The sequence below is a fragment of the Anoplolepis gracilipes genome, chromosome 13 (assembly GCF_047496725.1).
Source record: "Anoplolepis gracilipes chromosome 13, ASM4749672v1, whole genome shotgun sequence".
Classification (NCBI taxonomy): domain Eukaryota; kingdom Metazoa; phylum Arthropoda; class Insecta; order Hymenoptera; family Formicidae; genus Anoplolepis; species Anoplolepis gracilipes.
The window spans coordinates 4970733-4987134 of NC_132982.1; the positions used below are offsets into that span (position 1 = coordinate 4970733).

At 40.1% G+C, this 16402-nt stretch overlaps 1 protein-coding gene across 1 annotated transcript; it reads left to right on the forward strand.

Annotated features, from left to right (window-relative positions):
• The first annotated feature begins 5820 nt into the window (after positions 1–5820).
• On the forward strand, positions 5821–16196 carry Vacht (Vesicular acetylcholine transporter). The gene is made up of 3 exons (XM_072905215.1): positions 5821–7113; positions 7655–7849; positions 9552–16196. Exon 3 carries the CDS (start codon positions 9730–9732, stop codon positions 11488–11490), a length of 1761 nt encoding a protein of 586 aa, XP_072761316.1. The 5' UTR covers positions 5821–7113; positions 7655–7849; positions 9552–9729; the 3' UTR covers positions 11491–16196.
• Positions 16197–16402: the final 206 nt, after the last annotated feature.

A 16402-nucleotide genomic window follows, 5' to 3' on the forward strand; every position in this document is an offset into this window, starting at 1 on the left:
GCTGTCCGCCTTGCGAGATCTCCTATGCTAATGATACTTGGCGCTCGCACAAGTTGCAACGAGGTCCTTTCTCAACGCCGGAGTTCCGTCAAAGTTCTCCGTGCATCGCATTTTTAATCGGCCGTTAAACAAGCCTGCGGAGGCGTGAGAGAGCGTCTTGCCGAGAATCTGCTTCCAATATGTGTGCTAATCCGCGAAGATTAAACATCCCTTGTAAGTTGACGATGATATAACGTTCGTTGCTTGCATTGTATACGAAAGGTCAGTATAAATTTTGCTCAACTCGTTAAGTTTCTACGGAGCAAGCTGTATGCATAACTTGCCGTTAACAGCTATTATTTGCATTATTTTTCGCAGAGTGTTTTCAAGAATGAAACTTGGCATCCACGTACATCCTCTTGCGCGTCAGATATGTTTTGATCAATTTTATTTTTCTAAAAGCTTTCTATGTTTTTAAAAAGCCTTTAAAACTTTACTCGCCATTGCGTTGTTCTCCGAATGTGCTAACACATGACGCATCTCGCCTCTGGACGTATCACTCTTCGCATACAATGGCAGGGAGCGTTATAAACCGGGAGCACAGTTAGAAGGACGCCGTTTACGCAATATACGACCGTTATGCCGTGCACGAGATTGCTGAAATCCGGTAGGATTTTATTTCCTGCGGCTCTCTTTTGTCTCTCTAACGAGATTTTGCGAGAGATTTGGCGCGCGGCCGCGAGAGTCTGCGAGCTCGATCGTACGGAACCGAATTACACGGGGCCGTTCGTTTGATATTCCGGTCGTCGACTCTCTTCCTCATCGGATACTTTCTTCTCCCCCGTATGACACTCTCTTTTTTCTCCTTCTATTTTTTTTTTCTTTTTTTTTTCCTTTGCCCATCGCTCCAGGAGCTCCGCCACCTGGAACGTGTCGCGGTTCGTACGCACGTACACGCATTTTCGTAATTACGAATGAATGCGTCTAGCTGGCGTGGATCTTTTGCCTTTGCGAGGATTTCGTTGTCGCGGAATTTCCCGTCTCTTTGCATGCAAAAGAGAGCGTATACCTACAGTTCTGGGTACCTGTATTGAATGTAATTTACATTTCCGTATTTTTATATTTCCTTTACGTCTCTCTCACGCGTCTTTTTACATATTTCTTCATTTCAATATTGTCAATGTCTCGACCTTTCGACATCTCTCGTATGATATTAAAAAAAAAAAAAAAAAAAAAAAAGGTGTATGTGCGTGAATCTCTGATGGTGATACGCAATGTTGTTAGATAATAATCCCTCGGAGGCATTGTATAATAACGCGACCCGTATATCATTTGGCTCGGTCATTTGTACTCTCCTCGTTTTATCTCCTATTCTTCCTCAGGCGAAACGTTCACGCAACTTTAGACGTGACTCGTCACGCGTTCACGTACACGCTACGTAATTACGCATCGCCATATTAAGATATTGCGAGGAGATTCGCTAGCTTCCAACTTGCCCGAAAGACAATTACACGAGAGAATAATTATGACTTTAATAATGCTTGCGCGCACGAGAGAGAAATCCGAAAAATTATGATAATTGACGAAAAAGCGCACCGAGATTTTACAGGTATTTTATCGAACGATAGAAAATGGTTCAGCAAAAATAATTGCTCGTTTTAGTCTCGTAAAAGGCAAAAGCCACCCATGTGGCGTAAAATCGTAATTAGGACCGAAACAATAAAGATGAGTTTCATTAGCGCAACACATGTAATCAAAGAAAGCCCTGTCAAATGCGGAGAGAGAATAATGCTTTCATCATCAGCGTTATCTGAATGTCGGCGTTATCTCTGTATACGTTTGTAGGAATATTTTGCGTTAATTGGTCTCCTACTGATCGTCGACTATTCCGTCTCGCGATTCCCTGGACATCTCTTTTGAACAATAGTACGTGCAACGAACAATAATGCGCGATGGCCTGAATGCTTCATCAAGACCATCTTGATATTAAACCAATTGCATTTGTTTAGCTTCTGTTTTTGACACAACAGAAGACAGACAAATTTTGAACCATACACCTAATTAGTATAAACCATTAAATAATATAAATTTTAGTTATATTTTTTAAATTTATATAATAAATATACAAAAAAATAAAACTGTACTTTTCGTTTAATTTCCTTAATTTCCTCATAAATTAATATGACTCTATATTTGCGCATATTGTGCAATATACAGACGATGCGTCATATAGATATATATCTTAATTATTAAACCAGATAGCTTATATTCTTTTAATTCAATGTAAAAAAAAAAAGTAACACAAAAAAGATGGTTGGCTAATTGTACGATGGAATATTTGCATTACTTTATTACATTTACGCATTACGTAATAACTGCGGAGTGTTAAATATCAGTTAAGCCATCCGAGATGTCACGAATTATGCATTTTATAATGTCCTGCGGCACGCGTGCGTCCGTTCTCATGTCGCAGAGAAGCGAATCGTGATCGCCGATCCCAAGTCTTTCCAATGTGCAAAAGTGGAGCTGTCAGATAAACGCGGCGCGGCGCGTCGCGCTTTCAAAGGGCATTAACGGGACGATCAGCCGGTGATCATTTATTTCTGCAACCGTCTGTCTGTCTGTCCGCGAAAGGTTTAGTCGCAAAATAGAAGTCGCGCGAAAGTCGACAGTGACGGGAAAACGTGACAGGTCCCAGCCTTCCCGTAATCACAGGTACAACGCTGCAAATGATCTGGTCTCTCTGCGGACGCTACGGTTGTTGATATACATATAACGAATATGCGCTCGCGTCAATGTTGGGTCAACAGTTAGGCCGGCTGATCGATATCTATTTTCGGTACTGAACGAAAAGACACGAGCGCGAGCCAGGTATTTAACGTTACGCAGCTGCTGTGGAATAAACGCTGAAAGGCTGAAATAAATATAAGACCTTGTAGGAGGAAAAAATTATAATATAATATAAAATACACAGAAAAATGGTTCATTTTTTAATAGGTCGCGTTACGTTAAATCAAAGGAAGGTTTTATTTAATATATATATAATATTTTTTTAAATAACATTTTATGCGACGAATTTTTCAACCATCATTAATGCCAGATTTGTTGAAAAAAAAATTTAATTTCTTTTATGTATTTCAAAGTCAAGGACTTTGGAAGCATAATTTAATCAAAACACTCTTCTTCACGACAATGTATGTACATATCGATTAGTTCTTCGAAATTTATCTATAATAGGAATTCAGGCTTATTATCTTTTTTAACGTAAGGTATAATAATCTGTTACGTTAAAAGGAAAAGAAAAGAGGCATAGAAAAAAAAAAAAACTTATTTACTTATTAATTCGTTCGTCGAACTATCCTGTCGATCAGATCGCCGCGTTGCACGTCTGGTAATGTCATTAAATGACATTGCGCAAGTGACGTAACCGTTCCAACCCGACGTCAGAAGCAGCCTTTAATTTAACATTTGATCGCTCCAGCAATGACGCCTGCCAAGGGAGACAGCGTCATGGGACAGACGTTCAACGCCGTGTAACATTAACTCCCAATAAATTTCAATAACTATTTGTGCAATCGCCTTTAATTTTCTCATTGATATATTGAATATCGGTTCCTTACGTTGAATTATTCAAACATTTCTGAATTTTCTACTATAGCAAAACACACACACAAATATAGCATATTAAAATTATTATTTATATTACAATATTTTATATGATGCGAAATATTTCGATCAAAAGCTTTAATAACTGTCGTCACGAGGGTTAAAAAATTTATAAAATCGTGTAAAAGAATCATCTTGATAATTATTTATTTAAATTTGAGTTTCGAGATTTCGTCGATAAAAGGAAAGGAAAAATAATGTTACGTTGAATGATTGTTAAATAATAATAACGGATGATGTATTAGTTGCTATATTAAAACTTTTAAAAGAAACTTCTCGGCTTTAGAGCCTCTGCTCGATATTGGAAACTTCAACAGAAGAGTACAGAGCATAAAGCAATAGGCGAATAAGAAACTCATCAGTCTATATTTGTGATTTAAAGTTTAAAAGATTCTCGTTTATAATCTTTAATCAATCATTTACTTATGTCTGTTTCAATAATTGCATATTAATTGCATTAAATAAAATGCACATTAACAATTATATTTAATACAACATGTTTGAGTTAAAAGATAAGCTGCAAATTTTTTGCAAATTTTTATCAAATTTTTAGCCAACTCTTTTTAAAGTAAGTTTTAAAGTAAGTTAATTCCCTAAAGAATTTAACATCGTTTTTATTTAACCCCAGAGAGTTAAAGAAGAATAAAATAAAAGAAAATATGAGGGAGACGAGAAAAAGCATTGAACTCGTAAGAATAACCAGCGTTTTATTTTAGTATTAAAAATAAACGATTGTGCAGAATATGGGGTTTTTGATACTGGAACTCGTGCGTGTCAGGTAAAGCGTGTTCGCTTCTGCTCGCAACTGATATAAAAATACCTTTGACCTTAATCATATAGATATGATGATTAACATTGATCGGTTTACGTGGGACTCTAGAGAAAGTCTAGTAACATGAACTCGTTACGCAGCCTTGGTTACTCGACTTTTGACCTCTCGCATCTCCCTTCGAACGTAGCTGATTCTCAAACCCCTTGCAACTATCTGGCTACCTGAAATTCACCGTGTTCTTATGACACAAAAAAGAAAGAGTAGATAATCCTCAATTTAATTAGCATTGACTTTGTCATATGCTTCCAATATTCTATGTCAACAGGATAAAAAGCTTTTAGTTTATCTTTCATAACTGTGTCTTCAGTCTTATATCGATATTGTATGAAAAGGGAAGAAAGAGTAGATTTCATAGAGAAATTTTAATGCAGTATCAATAACTAGTCCAATATTATAATATATTATTAATTAAATTTTATGGTACGGCGAAAATCTGAAATCTTTAAATATATTTCATAAATTATAAAGTCACTAAAAGCAAAACGATGGTGAAGAAAGCTGAATGTCGGTTGAACAGCCTCGATATATTAAAACGCGAATCTTGACTAATGCATAGCAATGCCCGCAAGTATCATCATAGCCCAACGCGATGATGGCGAATACGTCAAAGCGCGAGTCCTCGCTTTAAGTACCGTAAACGATCGTAATCCCACAAAGTCTCCAACAAACGAAGACGGAAGAGAGCACGGTGGCGATGTCTCTTGGAAAACTGAAGCGCGCTATACTCACGACTGAACCGCCACTCGGGGCAGGGTCTCGCAACCTTTCACCTCACTTTACCCTCGCGCGATTACCTAGGCGACGGGTGAGCAGGCGATCCGCCGGTTGAAGAGCACTGGTCCCAGAAGGGAGGAGAAGAAACGAGCGGGGCCACGTTCGAGAACCCCTTCGGAACGGGTGGCAGCCCACATAGTCGCCTCACACAGGTGAGGCCTGATATCGACCTGACGCCAGAAATACCGCGCAGCATCGACCGTCGCCGTCGTCGTTATACCTGGTCTCGCTCTCCCTCCCCCTCCCCCCCTCCCCCCGTCTGCCGCCCTCACCCCCGGAGGAGATGCCGGCGTCCGCGTACAGTCGATGGTGGAGGGTTTGGGGGCTGACGCACGGCCTCGCCGCCGCCAATCCCTGGATCCTGGTGGTCGCGGCTGCGCCCTGACGTATTTTCCGCAGCGGAACCGCCGCCGACGCCGACGTCGCTGCTGCTACCGCGACGGCGAGAGAGGGCGCCGCGGCGACCCGGTGGCGGGGAGGACTCCGAGGGCAGACGTTCCAAAGCCACCCCGAAGGAGAGACACGCCGAGACGCCCCTGCCATTGGGAGCCCTTCAGTCTTAGTAAGTATCCCGGCCGATCTCTCGTTCCTTGCTCTGCATTCTCGTATCATTCCTTTCTCTCGCTTGCTCCCTTCGCTTTTATCTTCTTCGCATTTTCGATGGTGTATGCGTTGATGTATCGTGGAATTTTCAACGGGGGTTTCCGATGCGTGGCTTTCGGACTCGTTTGGCAGGAATCGGTAGCTTTCGATATGACGTTTCGAATTAGAACTTGATATAATTTATAAATGTTCCTTTTTCTCCTTCGAGTAAATGTTTGTTGAACGATGAAACGTTATCTCCTGAAAACCTGAATTTGAAAAGATTTATATTGAAGTCTCACTATCGAGACATATGCAATACTTTCAATATAAATGCCCTTTCGGAAATCAAAGATTGATTTGTGAGATTCAATCGAAATCACGCTCCTGCACAATTTCTTTCACGTTTTTTTCTAACTTGCTTTGCTTGAATAACATGTGCACTGGCTGAAGAGAAAGATTTAAAAAAATATACATATATATATATTTGCACACAAATCATATCATTATATGATATTGATTTTCAATTTATTTCTGTAATTTAGCATCAATAGTTTTATTTTTACTCTTAATTTTTCGAAATAAAAAAATCTGTGTTAGATTTTAGCACAATTTAAAATTTTATTTAGCGATCGAGAAAATAACGTGAATAACACTATGCAGTTAATATCTTTGTCTCACTTTAGATTTGCATCTATTATAACAATTTATGTACATACATACATACATACATAATTTATGTTATTAACAGTATTGCTTTATTTGCAATGCAACGTTTTAAATCAAGTTTGATCGTTAAATTGTGAAAGATTTTTCACACACTTTGCTGCTCATTACAAGATATAATTACATTTAAAAAATATATGTAATAAAAATGATGAGATTGAGAATTAAAATTTAAACAAAATAGTGTAGTTTTTTAAATATCAGTTTAAATTCTTCAACCGAGAATGTCGTGTAACACATAATCAAATTGACACTAAGAAAATCCTAGAGTTACGGTTGAATTTGCGATTACAAGAGCGACGCGGATAATAAGGGATATTGTTGAACCCCTCCTGCAAACAACGGCGCACGAAATAACACGTGGCTGTCAAATAACTATATTGCGATGCGACGATGCGGGGAAGTAAAAATTACCTTGGGAAGTTACGCACGTGTGTAATGCCCGGTCTTCCTCAAATGTGCACAGTATAAGAGACTCGGATGTTATAGATAGACGCAGAAACGCTAAATTTAACCTGCCCATTGGTATAACGCGTACATAAGATAATAGAAAGGTTAGTAAAAATTGTGTCGAACATATATATATATATATATATATATATATATATATATATATATACATATACAATAATGTATATATACAAGAGAATGTAAATATATATAGAGTAAAAGCCATGTTGTCTCATGCGCGATTGTACGGGTTAAAAATATGATGATGATGAATTTCAACTCATTTCAATTTCAAAGGTTGACGGACTCTCTCTTTGTTTCATTCTTAAATCATGTTTTTCCACAAAAGGGATAAATTATATATCTTTATAGGTGTAAGTATATTATTATATAATTTACGTAAAATCTATTTTGATGGGATTTTTGTGACGAAAAGAAGTTATTTAAATATAATACCCTTGCCTCGTTTAATAGACAACTCTCTTTGACGTTGAAATATTGCGTCGCAGAATCATCGGAAACAACTTGTTATTTTTGCGCCAGATTTATAATATGTTTTTGCACAAACATATTATATTTTTTGCACGAAATAATAAATTATTAATCGGTGAAAAATTAAGCGTAGAGATGCTGTCGCTGTTGCAGGCTCGGTTGTGAACTCGGCTGAAAAGGTGGAGGGCCCGGGGACGCGGGGAGCCAAGGAGTCGGTGAACGACTCGAAGGACGAAGACGGATCGGACGTCACCTCGACTCTGAGCGGCCTGCTCGCCGGTCTTCCGACCTTGGCGGGCCCCCAACGCCTCGCCAATTCCCTCAGGCAGAAGTTCGCCAGTAACTCCGGTGAGTCGATGAATCGTTTTTGCGTGCGACGTACGTCGTCGCAAGGGAGGCTCGCGTTCCAAGTCCGCCTATCGATCACATCCGTGACGATGAGGACCACGACGACGATCGACAGGCGTCGTTTCGCGAACGCGACAACCACCGTCTCGAAATCGATTGCCCCCTATAATCCTACCTCGGATTAAATATTACAGCACAGGTCACGAGGTCAATTAGACTCGCACTTTATTTTTTTTTTTTTTTTTTGTTTTACATTCACGAGAGGTTTCGAGGAATCGGGATAATAATAGAGTACATGAATAATGGAATCGAGCACGCAGCAAATCAGATTAGGTAGATATTTAATCCAGATTGCGACGAATCGTCGCGTACCTGGAAAAGTTGCTAAGTGCACTTTATATTTAATTGCACTTATCAACTTTTCCCGTCGGCTCACGAGAAAGATATGGCTTTAGTTTCTTTCTACTGCACTTGACCCTTTTGAGGAAAACCTATGATTTTACCACACTCTTAAAATATAATTTTAGAAACCACTATTTTCCATCATGCTTATTGCTCTTTTAATTAATCTAAAAAAACGGAGGAAGCGACAAAAAGGATTTAAAGACATTCCTAAACAGCATGTAGAATTTAAAAGAGAAAAATGTCTATTTTGATGCAATTTTGTCTTATATAAATGTAAAAAATATTTTAATAATTTAATGTTAACTATTTTTATTTTTGGTAAATTATGAAATTTTAAATAATTAAATTTTAGATTATAAAAGTTTAAGTAATTAAAGTTTCATAAAACAATATAGTATTACAAAGTCTTCCTTTGCTTGGAAATAAGAAGAATTTGATTAATTTGATTAGAAACTATGATTAATTATGAAAATTATTTAAGTTTTTTACCTTTTTATTTTTAAGCCAAAGGAAACTCTCCAATACTATTCATTGTTAATTTTATGTAGTTGGTCATTGGTTTCAACGATTGACAATTTAATAAAGTCGTAATAACATCAAACAGCAATATCCATTAGTATTCCCGGTAACGCTAACATTCTTGAAATGATTAGCAAGCGACCCCGCCGACAATGTCTAGCACGCGTCGACCCTCGCCCCTTGTTTTCTTGGCGCTTTCCCGCGCTGTTTTTATCTCCGCCGTGTAACACGATACACGATATACTAGGCTCAGGTATATAGAGTCGATCTCGCGACGCCTTATCGTGGGGGAGCCTCCGTCCGGTGTCGTGTTCTCTTTCAAGCACGCGCGGGGAAGCAACCCGTACAGAGAGAAATAGTCCAGAGAAAGAGAGCGGGTGTGCGTTTTTTCTCTCCTGCTACAGAAATGCTGCGTATTCGTGATCGCGTGGTTGGGTCGGACGATGAATTTTGGGTGGCTTGAATGGACATCGTTTCGCGCTGACCAGGCCGGGTCAGGGCTCCCCGCCCCGCCCCCCTCTTCTCTTCTCTTTTCTTTCTTTTCTTCTGCTTCTGTTTCTTCTTCAGCAATTCTTCCCAATCCCGAGGTGCTTCTCCGACGCGTTCTCGCGGTCTGACGGCAATCTCCCGCCGTCGCGAAGCCTGTCGATTGCCGTCGCGGTGAAGCGGTATTGCGTAAATAGCGCGTAAAAGAAAAAGAAAAAAAAAAAAAAAACTCACGCGAATCGGTTAATCAAACGCGAGAGCTAATCGTCGCCAACTCGGTGATCTGTTGTAGGTTACCCCCGGCCCGGCCTGATGCGCGCCGCCCCTATCGCGACGATCTCCTCGTCACGCTCGCTTCCCGAGGTCGCACGACTGGTGACCGCGGTTAATCTCACCCGTTAAAACACACATAGAAAAAAAGTTGGGAAGAGAAGACCGGCCGCTCCGCGAGCGGCCACTTAGAGAACGTCATGACGACGATACCGATACTCAACATGGAGTTCGGCGAACTCAAGGAGATCGTCTGGACGAAGCTGCAGGAGCCCAAGGCTCAGCGCAAGCTGATTCTCGTCATCGTCTCCATTGCGCTGCTGCTGGACAACATGCTGTACATGGTGATAGTGCCGATTATCCCCGACTATCTGAAGTACGTGGGCGCGTTCGGGCCGGTGGAGGAGACGGCCAACGCCACGACCAATGGTCCGGCTGGTCATCACGGTCAAGACTCCGCCACCGGGGTGCTGTTCGCGTCGAAGGCGATCGTGCAGTTGATGATTAATCCATTTTCCGGCGCGTTGATCGACCGGATCGGCTACGACATACCTATGATGATTGGTCTCTGCATCATGTTCCTGTCGACCAGCGTGTTCGCGTGCGGCAAGAGTTACAGCGTACTGTTCTTCGCGAGGAGTCTGCAAGGCGTCGGTTCCGCGTTCGCCGATACCGCCGGCCTCGCCATGATTGCCGATCGCTTCACCGAGGAGGCGGAACGTTCGAAAGCGCTCGGCATCGCCCTGGCATTCATCAGTTTTGGTTGTTTGGTCGCGCCACCGTTTGGCGGTGCTCTTTATCAGTTCGCTGGTAAGGAGGTGCCGTTCCTGATACTGGCGTTCGTCAGTTTAGCGGACGGCTTTATGTTATTGCTGGTGATGAAGCCGATCAAAGAGCAATTACAATTACGTCATCACGAACCCAAATCGACGATACCGATCTGGCGGCTGCTAATGGATCCGTACATCGCCGTGTGCGCGGGTGCTCTGATGATGTCCAACGTCGCGCTAGCCTTCCTCGAGCCAACCATCTCGCTATGGATGGAAGATACCATGACTCACGACAACTGGAAGATCGGTATGATATGGCTACCAGCCTTCTTTCCGCATGTAGTCGGCGTGGTAGTTACCGTGAAAATGGCTAAGCAATATCCGCAATATCAATGGCTGATGGCAGCCGGTGGGCTAGCGCTCGAGGGTCTCTGTTGTTTCATCATACCGTTCTCCAACTCGTACAAAGTGCTGATGATACCGCTGTGCGGCATCTGCTTCGGCATCGCGCTTATCGATACCGCACTGCTGCCTACGCTGGGCTACCTGGTGGACGTCAGATATGTATCGGTCTACGGCAGCATCTACGCCATTGCAGACATCTCGTATAGCGTAGCCTACGCGGTAGGTCCGATCATAGCTGGCGGTGTGGTTGAGGCAATCGGTTTCACCGCGCTCAACATCGGCATTGCCTTTTCGAATCTTCTCTACGCGCCGGTGCTTTATTACCTACGGCACATCTACGATTTCAAGCCGTTCCAAGACGAAGCAAACGTGCTGATGCAGGATCCACCTGACAAGGAATATCAGACGTATGTGCTGCAGGAGCAGCGGCCGATCACCGGCGAAATCGGCAATCATCTCAATCAGACGCGCATGGAAACAAACATTGACCAAGGTTACGATCAGAACTACCAGACGTCTACGCAGACCGGCTACGGTGGTTACGGCATGCAGAACGCAAATGCTGGCTACCCTCAATCCGCGCAGGAACAACCGCCGGTCTACAATCAACCGCCGGCAGGTTACGGTCAACCCGGAGACTATGGCCAGCAGCAGAGGAATTACGCAGTCGACCAGGAACGGGCGGGTGGCCAGGTCGACGCGAATCCCTTCAGAAGACAGCCAGACGTCAGCCAGGATCAGCGACCGGCCGGAGACAGCAATCCCTTTAGGCAAAGAATGTATTAAGAGCGATGGCCGCCGCCGGTGTCGTCCACGTGGCCAACGATCGCTCGAAAGTGTGTGTTCGAGAGTCTTCGAGACAGGCTTCCACAACTTAACGGCAAAGAATTGACGTCGTCGTAGGGCAGCTCGGCAAGATTCTCCTCAGGAACGGTCGGGACGCTCGATCACCCTGTGGAGGATCGCCGATCGCGTCCGGATTTCGATCGTGCTCGAGATTATCATCGGTGCTTTGTCGGAGATGATACAGAGGCAACGACTTCCAAAGTGATTTCCTCGGGCTCTCGCGGAAGGTCATCTTCGCGAATGGTGAATCCTGACGGTCCAAGGATTTGTTTCGTGTGTAGCATCGCGGCAGTACGAGTTACGAGTAGGAAGGAGGAAGGAGAAAAGGAGAGGACCTGAGAAACATCGCTGAAGATGCAAGATATGTCGTTGAAAGACTGAAAGACGACGATTGGCATTGGATAGAAAATACTCGCCGGAAGCGAGAATAAGGACCTCGAGGAATACGAGTAATCGCAACATCGAAATAAAATTAGAGTGAGAAGGAAGAGAAATGCATATCGGTGCTATGGAGAGAAGGAAAAGTAAATCTTACATCTAACATGCGAGTCATTACGTAAAAGTGTAGGAGGAAAGAGAGAGGATTCACGGCCGCGACGAAGGCTTCCCGTCAGCAAGGACCTTCGCTCGCGGATTGCCGTCGGGCAAGTTTTGAATTTTTATCGCTTTCGTTGAAAATTGTTCTACATTGCTGAACGGAAATATCATATCATTAAATTAAGGCGTCAGAGAAATCTAGAAAGTAAGGCTTTAAGTTAGATAGTCGATTATATAGAGGAGGGTTGTGACGAGGATGATCGAGGCTCGTTCCGCGAATCGCTCTTTATTGACAAAGTACTTGTCTCTCTGTTTCGAGCTTTGAAATTTTGTTGTGAAAACAATTTTAGCAATAAAACTCGAATTGTTTGCGATTATTTACATTCTAATACCGGTAGCGTTTACTTGTTACTCGCTTTATTGTTAATACAATTTTTTTTTATTTTTGGATTGGAATAACTAATAATTATTTGATAAAGATAAAACGTGATAAAGTCTATTAAAAATTTTTATCTAATGTTTGAAATTGTTTCACACTCGTATCTATTTTTTATCTATTTTTTGTCTTTAGAAAATGAAATTGTTTCTTTGCAATTTTAACAAAATAGAACATGAGTATCTCTCTTTCTCGATTATTTAATAAGTTTACTAATTTTCTAGTATTCAACACATGCATTTACTTATTAATATTTTAAGAAGATTTTCCAAACACTCGATTTTTCTTTTATGTATCAGCTTCAATCAGTTTCATTCATTTTTTTTTTTACACAAATCGAGTACTTTGCCGCAATAATGCAGCTATAGCAGTACCAAAGCGCGAGCGCGTCAAAGTATAAACATATCTGTATTTTTATGAGATTACTTTTCTAATTATAGAGATATTTCGTTCGAACCGGATTTGGTTCATGCGAGAAATCGTGCGATATTTAGACGTAGGCATGCATTTCTATATGTATGTAAATATATCAAACTTTATCATGTGTCAGAGTGACTCGGCTGTAAGATTTTGCAGCAATTATCGCGACATGTTATCATCCATCATATGAGAAGACTACATTTCATTTCAATTATTTCAAATATAAAATATTTCAAATTTTGCTTATTGTTGGAACACAATTTCATTTTAGCTACTTATCTACGTCCTTCTTTTCTGACATTACATAACTTAGATAATTAGGAATTTTTATTGAAACATTTGTAAAGACGAAATATCGCAAACTTTTGTTTCTCGTAGTTGCCGATACCTCTGTCAAGTCTTACGACTGAATACACAGCACACATCCGTACCTACTCGTCAATACTAAGGAACGTCGCGAAAAGTGAATAAATAAATAAGTAATTAATTAACTAACATCGTTACATTGATACGACGATCATCGCCGGCGAGAGGGGCGCGTAAAAAAAAAAAGGAGGGGGAAGGGTTCCTCGATATCTTCAGGGAATCCGCTTCGCTCGCTTCGAACTCGGACTTCAGGATCACACGCCCGTCGTCGCGTGGATCCTCGAGGATCGATTTCCGCGGGTGCTTTGAGTTAACAGTGCCTGAACTTTGCAGTTTTTACCCCCGTCGTGTGTCGCGAGAAATTAATAGTACGAACGCGCGAATAACTGTTAAAAGTTCTCCCCGTAACTGATCCAAGCAAGTGTGTAACCCGACCTAACGTAACGTAGACACACTCTTTATTAGACATTCGCTATACATATGTACCTAAACGTAGGCTATACGCGTTTTTGTTTTATAGCTGAGAAAGAGAGTAAAGAACGTTTTATCTCCGCAATGGCATTTCGTTTCTATGAGCTGGCCTCTAAAGTTAAGGATTTTATCGTAACGTAGCAACGTATAGCTCGCCGATAATTATCGTCGCGATTTTGTTGGTAAATTGAGCGAAAAATAAAGCAATAATACCGCTTGAAATCATTAGGAAACGGAAACTTTGTGACTGATCTGCTAGAAATTTTTTAATTAACTTAATTAAATATATTTTATAATTATAAGTACATTTAATTACTTCTCCATATTTTTTGCAGAAAATTGTCTCTTTACGTTATTTTAAAATATATTATAATTGTATATTACACAAAGCTCAGGCTCGTACTTTTTTTTCGACTAGAGACAAGTATAATAAAATCAAGCTATTTCCTGGCAAAGAATTTGCGATAATTATCGACAAGACGTTGCATCGGTTGCACTACGGTTATACATACACATATTACACGTATATCGTATAAAGAATTATTCGTAGCTTCTTCTGTCTCTTGTAAATACATATTATGCGCAAAAGAGAGAAAAAAAAGAAACCTTTCTTTCGCGCGGATGCGTCGCATATTGAACGTCCCAGAACTATTATTATTTCTTTCAGTTATATATTCTTTGATTGATATTTTTGTATAATATAATAAAAGCTCAAGCTAAAATTCAGATTAAAATAAAATCCATTTATTTCAAATTTGGATGAAAAAGAAGATTTTCATTTTATCTATTATCTAGTATCTTTACACGTATTTGCTGTTAATATTATGAAATTTGCTGCATTTTCAATTGCTTATGTCATATTCGAGTACTGTCAAAGCCTGGACAATAATAAGCACCGTCTCTTCTTGTTCTTTGGCTCTTAATATTTATGATCTTCGATAGTTCTGTGACATCCAATGTATCTTGCCTACTTGTATCATATCGTTCATGAATGTTGTGAAAGCGATGGTGTATGTGAGAATAAAATCCTTTTTCTTCTGCGTCGGGGGACTTAAAGGCCAGTGATGGGCACAGCTATTATTGTCCTATTATTGTCCTATGACATTCGTCTGCGTAGAATCTATGTGAGGACCTTAAAAGCAAAGTGAAGAGAACTTCTCTTTAAACGAGATAAGGTTTTTTTAAATAAAACAGAAGGGATGAGCATACATTTTTTTTGTGATTTTGAAAAAAAAAAATGGTAACGTGTGACTTTTCTAAAAACGTAGCAAATGCATTACAAATTGATTTTATGATGCAACTTAAAGAGAAAATTTTTTTGTATCTAAAAATTATCTCTTTTTCGAGAAGAAGAGCATCAGTGATTTTATTTTGCTTTTGAAATCCTCACTTATTGAACAATATGAGATACTTGCTGTTCTCAGAAATTTTGTTAAGTTTCGATGATTATAAGATGGTACTATTTGTTGTAATTACTAAGAGTGAGAAAGAAAATGGCGGGTATTTCTCAATTATGTACAGAGAAATTCCTAAATCATGTACTGATAACCTGTAGATAATCACCGGATAATCGCGGATGAGTCGTTGCTTCTTCTCTACTTGATAAAAATACCAAATTTAATTAAAAAAAAAAAAATTTTGAACTTTTTAAAATATATTAAACTTACGTAAAGATTATCATAAAAAGCAGTTTCTCTTTGATGACAAATGGAGCAAGATAAAGTGCATTCCCTATATGGAAACCTCGTTCAGTACTGCTGGGAATGGTGTTTAAAATGCAAACATGAATGCTAGTTTCTCAACAATATTTTTCTCACCTCAAAACCGAGTCTAATTCCCAAGTGTTGCGAAAAAGAGGACGGCGACGGAGTGCCGGAGATCGACGATCTCCAGTTTATCATATTACGACAGAGTGTGCAATACGCAAACACATATCATAGGAGAGAAAGAGAAAGAGTGAGAGAGAGAGAGAGAGAGAGAGAGAGAGAGAGAGAACGGAGAGAAAACATGGCCACCGGGATTATATATCTAATTATCCGTGCATAATGCATATTATCCGTGCGCGATAAAAGAGTCGGTCGTGCATCTCGAGATTATCCGTAAGCATAGCGTACTTAATTGCAATACGTCCGCACTTTGCGCGTACATATACACATACGTACACAAACACACAGACATAAACGATAAACGATACACATACACACATACACACACACAAATACACACACTCGCGATTCTATACGTATACCATTAAAAAAAAAACACACACACACACACACACACACACACACACACACATGTATGTATGTATATTTAATTGAAAAACCAAGTAATTCGAAATGCGTATGTAATTGAAATCCTATGACACTGTAATGTTGTTGAACCGGTTATTAAAGATGTCATTGTTACCGAAGAATATCATGTGTTACACTTTATGCTACATCGACGGCCTTTATCATAATTTCTTGAATCACTTATGCAATTAAAATGATCTTTCAAAATTACTTCTTATAATTTTGATAGAAAAGATATGATCTTTTTACATCAATATTTACAGGCTCTTTTTTATATATCGAAACGTCAATAATGATAAAAAAATAATACTAAAATAAAATATAGATC

What these genes read in the sequence shown, in the direction of transcription:
- Vacht (XM_072905215.1), top strand. Translation starts at nt 9,730, where the DNA reads ATGACGACGATACCGATACTCAACATGGAGTTCGGCGAACTCAAGGAG.